Raw genomic sequence first — 12,110 nt, forward strand, 5'->3', positions numbered from 1 at the left:
TGCCTTCTCCAGATTCATAAATGCTACATACAAACCCATTTGCTTTTCTAAGTATTTCTCACATACATTCCTCAAAGCAAACACCTGATCCACACATCCTCTACCACTTCTGAAACCACACTGCTCTTCCCAAATCTGATGCTCTGTACATGCCTTCACCCTCCCAATCAATACCCTCCCATATAATTTACCAGGAAAACTCAACAAACTCATACCTCTGTAATTTGAGCACTCACTCTTATCCCTTTTGCCTTTATACAATGGCACTATGCACGCATTCCGCCAATCTTCAGGCACCTCTCCATGAATCATACATACATTAAATAACCTTACCAACCAATCAACAATACAGTCACCCCCTTTTTTTTAATAAATTCCACTGCAATACCATCCAATATATTACAATTGCGACTCACCTTTGAATTACATCTTAGTCACAATATACACATAATGCCTTCCAGGGCGATGAATCACTTCATAAGTAACAAACTAACGTAGATCACACTAAGGGAGATATCTAACTCACCGAGAGCGACGACCAATACTTATTTGTCTTTTTAGTAATATGTATTCACCTTCTCATATAAAAACTAATAGCACTTTGTTGAAATCTGATTTGGATAAGATTTAACAGATCCACTTTTTTTTTTACTATCTTGAGGATGATGGCGTTTTCAGTTTCCAGTTCTGATGTTCCTAATGGACTTGTGAAGTATTCTTACCATAGATAATTGCACATAAAGTATCAGGGTTTAGTATGGTGCTTTTTGCGTAGATACCCGTCTGAAGTAATCTTAAGAGAGACTTCAGGAAATGACATGCAGAATCTGAACCTTGACATCCTGATAATCCTTGTCAAAGAAGTTGGTTGACTGTTTACCTCATAAAGATATTTTCTTCTGAGCAAATCAAAGATGTTCATAAAGAAAATTTCCTTTAGCAATCGACTAACAAATTGACTAGTATGATTCAAATGTCCGGTTACGCTTGGCTAACATCCGCTCACCCTCTTGACGGTGGATATCATGAGCATGACCATGAACACTCATACACGGCATCATTTCTAGGTGCCCAGTCCAGTGGTGTTCCTAGATCATTGATATGCCATCATCTCTCACCTGTGCCGAGATTCATGGTGATGTTGTGGTCACCGGGGAAACACTCTTTAACCAAGATCAACAGCAGACACTCTTACGTCCACCAACGACCAGCAGCGCTGCAGCGATGGGTCGGCGGAGAGCAGCAATCACTCGTTATCTAAAGCCATGAGTCTTTATCTGCTTCCACGTAACATCCATATCATACACAGATAACAGTGGCGATAAAAAAATAAACTGCGTGCGGGTTTGAAAGGATTAAGGCTGACGTGAGGTGTCCTTGAGAAGTTACGAGGGAGTTCGCTGCAAACTTGCTGATGAGGGAAATAACGAAGGAACTAGCATAAGAAATATAGTCTGCAAAGTCGGTATTCAGCATATAATCAAGAGAAATATATTTGTTTTTCAGGGGGAAAATCACTCTTTGATAAAGTGAACAGCAATAGCAGATTATGACACTCGCTCCTGCCTATATAGTGCTAAGAAAATATGAATGAAATACGTATCACTAGCGAGGAAGTTTACCAGTCTTTGTCACAGAAAATAATAGATTTCTTAAAGATGTCTTACACTCGACAGATGTAAGCAAATATGCCTAACGCAGCAGAAATTGTTTGTGTCAAACAAAATAAATTAAAGCTGCCTTTGATCATGACCAATATTGTCACATCACTCGTATTAGGACACAATCTCGCCTCCTTCATCGAGACAAGCTTCTAAAGTTTCTCACATGAATCAGCCACCAGCGCTGTATCATCAGCGAACAACAACTGGCTCATTTCCCAAGCTCTATCATCCACAACAGACTGCATACTTGCCCCTCTTTCCGAAACTCTTGCATTCACCTCCCTAACAACCTCATCCATAAACAAATTAGACAACCATGGAGACATCACACACCCCTGCCGCAAACCTACATTCACTGAGAACCAATCACTTTCCTCCCTTCTTACACGTACACATGCCTTACATCCTCGATAAAAACTTTTCACTGCTTCTAGCAACGTGCCTCTCACACCATATATTCTTAATACCTTCCACAGAGCATCTCTATCAACTCTATCATATGCCTTCTCCAGATCCATAAATGCTACATACAAATCCATTTGATTTTCTAAGTATATTTCACATGCATTCTTCAAAGCAAACATCTGATCCACACATCCTCTACCACTTCTGAAACCACACTGCTCTTCCCCAAATTGATGCCCTGTATATGCCTTCACCCTCTCAATCAATACCCTCCCATATGATTTACCAGGAATACTCAACAAACTTATACCTCTGTAATTTGAGCACTCACTCTTATCCCCTTTGCCTTTGGACAATGGCACTATGCAAGCATTGCGCCAATCCTCAGGCACCTCACCATGAATCATACATACATTAAATAATCTTACCAACCAATCAACAATACAGTCACCCCCTTTTTTAATAAATTCCACTGCATTACCATCTAAACCCGGTGCCTTGCCGGCTTTCATCTTCCGCAAAGCTTTTACTACCTCTTCTCTGTTTACCAAATCATTTTCCCTAACCCTCTCACTTTGCACACCACCTGGAGCAAAACACCCTATATCTGCCACTCTATCATCAAACACATTCAACAAACCTTCAAAATACTCACTTCATCTCCTTCTCACATCACCACTACTTTTTATCACCTCCCCATTAGCCCCATTCATTAAAGTTCCCATTTGTTCCCTTGTCTTACGTACTTTATTTACCTCCTTCCAGAACATCTTTTTATCCTCCCTAAGATTTAATGATACTCTCTCACCCCAAATCTCATTTGCCCTCTTATTCACCTCCTGCACATTTCTCTTAACCTGCTGCCTCCCTAAATACATCCCATTCCTCCCCCATTCCCCTTACGTTCTTTGTTCTCGCATTTTTCCATTCTGTACTCAGTCTCTCCTGGTACTTCCTCACACAAGTCTCCTTCCCAAGCTCACTTACTCTAACCACTCTTTTCACCCCAACATTCTCTCTTCTTTTCTGTAAACCTTTACAAATCTTCACCTTCGCCTCCACAAGATAATGATTAGACATCCCTCCAGTTGCACCTCTCAGCATATTAACATCCAAAAGTCTCTCTTTTGCGCGCCTATCAATTAACACGTAGTCCAAAAATGCTCACTGGTCATCTCTCTTGCTTACATACGTATACTTGTGTATATCTCTCTTTTTTAAACCGGGTACTCCCAATCACCAGTCCTTTTTCAGCACATAAATCTATAAGCTCTTCACCATTCCCATTTACAGCACTGAACACCCCATGTACACCAATTATTCCCTTAACTGCCACATTACACAAATTTGCATTCATATCATCCATCACTATAACCCGGTCGTGTGCATAAAAACTACGAACACACTCACTCAGCTGATCAGCTGCTAGGACGCCATTTGGTAAACATGTTATTGATCACATGTTTACCAAATGGCGTCCCAGCTTCGTCTCTTCGATGTATATACACTAACTGTTATATTTCTCTCTTGTGTCTCCCCTGATGATGTGATTATTAAACGAAAGTGCACTTGGGAACTTTTCGTGTTTCATATTCCCCGTGGACTCATAGGAATATATATATATATATATATATATATATATATATATATATATATATATATATATATATATATATATATATATATATATATATATATATATATATATATATATATATATATATATATATATATATATATATATATATATATATATATATATATATATATATATATCTATATCTATAATATATATATATATATATATATATATATATATATATATATATATATATATATATATATATATATATATATATATATATATATATATATATATATATATATATATATATATATATATATATATATATATATATATATATATATATATATATATATATATATATATATATATATATATATATATATATATATATATATATATATATATATATATACATATATATTTATATATATATATATATGAGTGAAACGAAGTTCAAGGGTAAAGGGGAAGAGTGGTTTGGGAATGTCTTGGGAGTAAAGTCAGGGGTTAGTGAGAGGCCAGGAGCAAGGGAAGGAGTAGCACTACTCCTGAAACAGGAGTTGTGGGAGTATATGATAGAGTGTAAGAAAGTAAATTCTAGATTGATATGGGTAAAATTGAAAGTTGATGGAGAGAGATGGGTGATTACTGGTGCATATGCACCTGGGCATGAGAAGAAAGATTATGAGAGGCAAATGTTTTGGGAGCAGCTGAATGAGTGTGTTAGTGGTTTTGATGCACAAGACCGGGTTATAGTGATGGGTGATTTGAATGCAAAGGTGAGTAATGTGGCAGTTGAGGGAATAATTGGTATACATGAGGTGTTCAGTGTTGTAAATGCAAAGGGTGAAGATTTTGTAGATTCATGTGCTGAAAAAGGACTGGTGATTGGGAATACCTGGTTTAAAAAGCGAGATATACATAAGTATACGTATGTAAGTAGGAGAGATGGCCAGAGAGCGTTATTGGATTACGTGTTAATTGATAGGCGCGCGAAAGAGAGACTTTTGGATGTTAATGTGCTGAGAGGTGCAACTGAAGGGATGCCCGATCATTACCTTTTGGAGGCGAAGCTGAAGATTTGTAGGGGTTTTCAGAAAAGAAGAGAGAATGTTGGGGTGAAGAGAGTGGTGAGGGTAAGTGAGCTTGGGAAGGAGACTTGTGTGAGGAAGTACCAGGAGAGACTGAGTACAGAATGGAAAAGGTGAGAACAAAGGAGGTAAGGGGAGTGGGGGAGGAATGGGATATATTTAGAAAAGCAGTGATGTCTTGCGCAAAAGATGCTTGTGGCATGAGAAGCTTGGGTGGTGGGTTGATTAGAAAGGGTTGTGAGTGGTGGGATGAAAAAGTATGTTTATTAGTGAAAGAGAAGAGAGATGCATTTGGATGATTTAGCAGGGAAAAAATGCAAATGGGTGCAAGATGTTTAAAATTAAGAGGCAGGAGGTCAAGAGAAACGTACAAGAATTAAAAAAGAGGGCACATGAGAGTTGGGTTGAGAGAGTATCATTATATCTTAGGGAGAATAAAAAGATGTTTTGGAAGGTGGTAAATAAAGTGCGTAAGACAAGGGAACAAATGGGAACTTCAGTGAAGGGCGCTAATGGGGAGGTGATAACAAGTAGTGGTGATGTGAGAAGGAGATGGAGTGAGTATTTTCAAGGTTTGTTGAATGTGTTTGACGATAGAATGGCAGATATAGGGTGTTTTGGTCGAGGTGGTGTGCAAAGTGAGAGGGTTAGGGAAAATGATTTGGTAAACAGAGAAAAGGTAGTAAAAGCTTTGCGGAAGATGAAAGCTGGCAAGGCAGAAGGTTTGGATTGTATTGCAGTGGAATTTATCAAAAAAGGCTTTGACTATATTGTTGACTGGTTGGTAAGGTTATCTAATGTATGTATGATTCATGGTGATGTACTTGAAGATTGGCGGAATGCTTGCATAGTGCCATTGTACAAAGGCAAAGGGGATAAGAGTGAGTGCTCAAATTACAGAGGTATACGTTTGTTGAGTGTTCCTGGTAAATTATATGGGAGGGTATTGATTGAGAGGGTGAAGGCATATACAGGGCATCATATTGGGGAAGAGCAGTGTGGTTTCAGAAGTGGTAGAGGATGTGTGGATCAGGTGTTTGCTTTGAGGAATGTATGTAAGAAACACTTAGAAAAGCAAATGGATTTGTATGTAGCATTTATGGATCTGGAGAAGGCATATGACAGAGTTGATAGAGATGCTCTGTGGAAGTTATTAAGAATATATGGTGTGGGAGGCAAGCTGTTAGAAGCAGTGAAAAGTTTTTATCGAGGATGTAAGGCATGTGTACGTGTAGGAAGAGAGGAAAGTGATTGGTTCTGAGTGAATGTAGGTTTGCGGCAGGGGTGTGTGATGTCTGCATGGTTGTTTAAGTTGTGTATGGATGGGGTTGTTAGGGAGGTGAATGCAAGAGTTTTGGAAAGAGGGGCAAGTATGCAGTCTGTTGTGGATGAGAGAGCTTGGTAAGTGAGTCAGTTGTTGTTCGCTGATGATATAGCGCTGGTGGCTGATTCATGTGAGAAACTGCAGAAGCTGGTGACTGAGTATGGTAAAGTGTGTGAAAGAAGAAAGTTGAAAGTAAATATGAATAAGAGCAAGGTTATTAGGTACAGTAGGGTTGAGGGTCAAGTCAATTGGGAGGTAAGTTTGAATGGAGAAAAACTGAAGGAAGTAAAGTGTTTTAGATATCTGGGAGTGGATCTGGCAGCGGTTGGAACCATGGAAGCGGAAGTGAATCATAGGGTGGGGGAGGGGGCGAAAATTCTGGGAGCATTGAAGAATGTTTGGATGTCGAGAACAATGTCTCGGAAAGGAAAAATGGGTATGTTTGAAGGAATAGTGGTTCCAACAGTGCTGTATGGTTGCGAGGCGTGAGCTATGGACAGAGTTGTGCGCAGAAGGGTGGATGTGATGGAAATAAGATGTTTGAGGACAATATGTAGTGTGAGGTGGTTTGATCGAGTAAGTAATGTAAGGGTATTAAAAAAAGTGTCGTTGAAAAAGCAGAAGAGGGTGTTTTGAAATGGTTTGGTCACATGGAGAGAATGAGTGAGGAAAGATTGACAAAGAGGATATATGTGTCAGAGGTAGAGGGAACGGGGAGAAGTGGGAGACCAAATTGGAGGTGGAAAGATGGAGTGAAAAAGATTTTGGGTGATCGGGGCCTGAACATGCAGGAGGGTGAAAGGCGTGCAAGGAATAGAGTGAATTGGAACGATGTGGTATACCGTGGTCGACGTGCTGTCAATGGATTGAACCAGGGCATGTGAAGCGTCTGGGGTAAAGCATGGAAAGTTGTGTGGGGCCTGGATGTGGAAAGGGAGCTGTGGTTTCGGTGCATTATTACGTGACAGCTAGAGACTGAGTGTAAACGAATGGGGCCTTTGTTGTCTTTTTCTAGCGCTACCTCGCACACATGAGGGGGGAGGGGGTTGTTATTCCATGTGTGGCGGGGTGGCGATGGGAATAAATAAAGGCAGACAGTATGAATTATGTACATGTGTATATATGTATATGTCTGTGTGTGTATATATATATGTGTACATTGAGATGTAAAGATATGTATATTTGAGTGTGTGGACGTGTATGTATATACATGTGTATGTGGGTGGGTTGGGCCATTCTTTCGTCTGTTTCCTTGCGCTACCTCGCTAACGCGGGAAACAGCTACAAAGCAAAATAAATAAATAAATATATAAATATAGAGCTACCTCGCACACATGAGGGGGGAGCGGGTTGTTATTTCATGTGTGGCGGGGTGGCGATGGGAATCAATAATGGCAGACAGTATGAATTATGTACATGTGTATATATGTATATGTCTGTGTGTATAAAAATGTATATGTTGAGATGTATAGGTATGTTTATTTGCGTGTGTGGCCGGGTATGTATACACATGTGTATGTGGGTGGGTTGGGCCATCCTTTAGTCTGTTTCCTTGCGCTACCTCGCTAACGCGGGAGACAGCGACAAAGCAAAATTAATAAATAATATATATGTATATATATATATATATATATATATATATATATATATATATATATATATATATATTATCCCTGGGGATAGGGGAGAAAGAATACTTCCCACGTATTCCCTGCGTGTCGTAGAAGGCGACTAAAAGGGGAGGGAGCGGGGGGCTGGAAATCCTCCCCTCTCACTTTTTTTTTTTTTTTTTTTTTTTTTAATTTTCCAAAAGAGGGAACAGAGAAGGGGCCCAGGTGAGGATATTCCCTCAAGGGCCCAGTCCTCTGTTCTCAACGCTACCTCGCTAATGCGGGAAATGGCGAATAGTATGAAAGAAAGAAAGATATATATATATATATATATATATATATATATATATATATATATATATATATATATATATATATATATATATATATATATATATATATATATATATATATATGTACATATATATTCGTAGGCGGAACTAAGAAACTGTTGAAACAAGTGTTCCTTTTTTGTGGTGTTCGTGTCTGGCACATTGCCCGTCGTAAAATTTTATCATGTTGACAAGACAGGAAAAAAATTGTAAACGGTTCCTTGTCTTGCCCTCATCATAAAATTTTATGACAGACACGGTGCCAGACCCGAACTCCAGAATCAATTGTGTACCACCGCCGTCCTTGCTCTGCTTATACTATGGCGCCTTTGCTATGTCTCTTCGTTGTATAGAAAGCGACTTGATTTTCATTGTATAGCTGTGTAGGTATGTATGTATGTGTCCGAGGAAAAGACAACAAAGGCCCCATTCGTTTACACTCAGTCTCCAGCTGTCATGCAATAATGCCCGAAACCACAGCTCCCTTTCCACATCCAGGCCCCACACAACCTTCCATGGTTTACCCCAGACGCTTCACATGCCCTGATTCAATCCACTGACAGCACGTCAACCCCGGTATACCACATCGATCCAATTCACTCTATTCCTTGCCCGCCTTTCACCCTCCTGCATGTTCAGGCCCCGATCACTCAAAATCTTTTTCACTCCATCTTTCCACCTCCAATTTGGTCTCCCACTTCTCCTCGTTCCCTCCACCTCCGACACATATATCCTCTTGGTCAATCTTTCCTCACTCATTCTCTCCATGTGCCCAAACCATTTCAAAACCCCCTCTTCTGCTCTCTCAACCACACTCTTTTTGTTTCCACACATCTCTCTCACCCTTACATTACTTACTCGATCAAACCACCTCACACCACACATTGTCCTCAAACATCTCATTTCCAGCACATCCACCCTCCTGCGCATAACTCTATCCATAGCCCACGCCTCGCAACCATACAACATTGTTGGAACCAATATTCCTTCAAACATAAACATTTTTGCTTTCCGAGATAATGTTCTCGACTTCCACACATTCTTCAATGCTTCCAGGATTTTTGCCCCCTCCCCCACCCAATGATTCACTTCCGCTTCCATGGTTCCATCCGCTGTCAGATCCACTCCCAGATATCTAAAACACTTTACTTCCTCCAGTTTTTCTCCATTCAAACTTACCTCCCAATTGACTTGACCCTCAACCCTACTGTACCTAATAACCTTGCTTTTATTCACATTCACTCTTAACTTTCTTCTTTCACACAGTTTACCAAACTCAGTCACCAGCTTCTGCAGTTTCTCACATGAATCAGCCACCAGCGCTGTATCATCAGCGAACAACAACTGACTCACTTTCCAAGCTCTCTCATCCACAACAGACTTCATACTTGCCCCTCTTTCCAAAACTCTTGCATTCACCTCCCTAACAACCCCATCCATAAACAAATTAAACAACCATGGAGACATCACACACTCCTACCGCAAACCTACATTCACTGAAAACCAATCACTTTCCTCTCTTCCCACACGTACACATGCCTTACATCCTCGATAAAAACTTTTCACTGCTTCTCACAACTTGCCTCCCACACCATATATTCTTAATACCTTCCACAGAACATCTCTATCAACTCTATCATATGCCTTCTCCAGATCCATAAATGCTACATACAAATCCATTTGCTTTTCTAAGTATTTCTCACATACATTCTTCAAAGCAAACACCTGATCCACACATCCTCTACCACTTCTGGAACCACACTGCTCTTCCCCAATCTGATGCTCCGTACATGCCTTCACCCTCTCAATCAATACCCTCCCATATAATTTACCAGGAATACTCAACCAACTTATACCTCTGTAATTTGAGCACTCACTCTTATCCCCTTTGCCTTTGTACAATGGCACTATGCACGCATTCCGCCAATCCTCAGGCACCTCACCATGAGTCATACATACATTAAATAACCTTACCAACCAGTCAACAATACAGTCACCCCCTTTTTTTTTTTTTTTTTCATAAATTCCTCTGCAATACCATCCAAACCTGCTGCCTTGCCGGCTTTCATATTCCGCAAAGCTTTAACTACCTCTTCTCTGTTTACCAAATCATTTTCCCTAACCCTCTCACTTTGCACACCGCCTCGACCAAGACACCCTATATCTGCCACTCTATCATCAAACACATTCAACAAACCTTCAAAATACTCACTCCATTTCCTTCTCACATCACCATTACTTTTTATCACCTCCCCATTTGCGCCTTTCACTGAAGTTCCCATTTGCTCCATTGTCTTACGCACTTTATTTACCTCCTTCCAAAACATCTTTTTATTCTCCCTAAAATTTAATGATACTCTCTCACCCCAACTCTCATTTGCCCTGTTTTTCACCTCTTGCCCCTTTCTCTTGACCTCCTGTCTCTTTCTTTTATACATCTCCCACTCAATTTCATTTTTTCCCTGCAAAAATCGTCCAAATGCCTCTCTCTTCTGTTTCACTAATAATCTTACTTCTTCATCCCACCACTCACTACCCTTTCTAATCAACCCACCTCCCACGCTTCTCATGCCACAAGCATCTTTTGCGCAATCCATCACTGATTCCCTAAATACATCCCATTCCTCCCCCACTCCTCTTACTTCCATTGTTCTCACCTTTTTCCATTCTGTACTCAGTCTCTCCTGGTACTTCCTCACACAAGTCTCCTTTCCAAGCTCACTTACTCTCACCACACTCTTCACCCCAACATTCTCTCTTCTTTTCTGAAAACCCATACAAATCTTCACCTTAGCCTCCACAAGATAATGATCAGACATCCCTCCAGTTGCACCTCTCAGCACATTTACATCCAAAAGTCTCTCTTTCGCGCGTCTGTCAATTAACACGTAATCCATAAGTATACTTATGTAATATCTATAAGTATACTTATGTATATCTCGCTTTTTAAACCAGAAATTCCCAATCACCTGTCCTTTTTCAGCACATAAATCTACAAGCTCTTCACCATTTCCATTTACAACACTGAGCACCCCATGCATACCAATTATTCCCTCAACTGCCACATTACTCACATTTGCATTCAAATCACCCATCACTATAACCCGGTCGCGTGCATCAAAACCACTAACACACTCATTCAGCTACTCCCAAAACACTTGCCTCTCATGATCTTTCTTCTCATGCCCATATGGCGCATATGCACCAATAATCACCCATCTCTCTCCATCAACTTTCAGTTTTACCCATATTAATCGAGAATTTACTTTCTTACATTCTATCACATACTCCCACAACTCCTGTTTCAGAAGTACTGCTACTCCTTCCCTTGCTCTTGTCGTCTCACTAACCCCTGACTTTACTCCCAAGACATTTCCAAACCACTCTTCCCCTTTACCCTTGAGCTTCGTTTCACTCAGAGCCAAAACATCCAGGTTCCTTTCCTCAAACATACTACCTATATCTCCTTTTTTCACATCTTGGTTACATCCACACACATTTAGACACCCCAATCTGAGTCTACGAGGAGGATGAGCACTTCCCGCGTGACTCCTTCTGTTTCCCATTTTTTAGAAAGTTAGAAATACAAGGAGGGGAGGATTTCTGGCCCCCCGTTCCCGTCCCCTCTTGTCGCCTTCTACGACACGTGAGGAACATATATATATATATATATATATATATATATATATATATATATATATATATATATATATATATATATATATATATATATATATATATATATATATATATATATGTAATATATATAATACAGAATGATAACCTTGCAAACCAATGACTTACCTGCTAGTGTACTCGTCATCTTGTCACTCACTGCCATTATCTCGATGTCATTCGTAGGTAAATAGCATTTCACTCTCAGTTTGATGTGAGGAGGAGCTCAGGATATAAAGTATCAGAGCATTTGGTTCTTACTACACCCTTTTTGTTCCAGATATGTCAATTGCGTACTTGAACTAGCCCTTCCCATATGAGCGCCACTACCCAACTGAACGATTCCGTCTTTTTCCGTTGCTCCACTCCCCATGCCTAGCGCCACCACTTTGTGACAAACTGTTTGCTGCGCGACGGATTT

At 40.0% G+C, this 12,110-nt stretch overlaps 1 protein-coding gene across 1 annotated transcript in view; it reads right to left on the reverse strand.

Moving 5' to 3' along the window:
* Positions 1-12,043, reverse strand: part of LOC139753879 (glycoprotein-N-acetylgalactosamine 3-beta-galactosyltransferase 1-like) — a 41,121-nt gene extending 29,078 nt beyond the window's left edge. The window contains exon 1 of the mRNA XM_071670835.1: positions 11,819-12,043. Coding sequence (XP_071526936.1) covers positions 11,819-11,855 — 37 coding nt within the window. The 5' untranslated portion in view covers positions 11,856-12,043. The remainder of the gene's footprint in view (positions 1-11,818) is intronic.
* Between the last annotated feature and the right edge of the window lie 67 nt (positions 12,044-12,110).

This window comes from Panulirus ornatus, chromosome 15 (genome assembly GCF_036320965.1).
Source record: "Panulirus ornatus isolate Po-2019 chromosome 15, ASM3632096v1, whole genome shotgun sequence".
In the NCBI taxonomy this organism is placed as follows: Eukaryota; Metazoa; Arthropoda; class Malacostraca; order Decapoda; family Palinuridae; genus Panulirus; species Panulirus ornatus.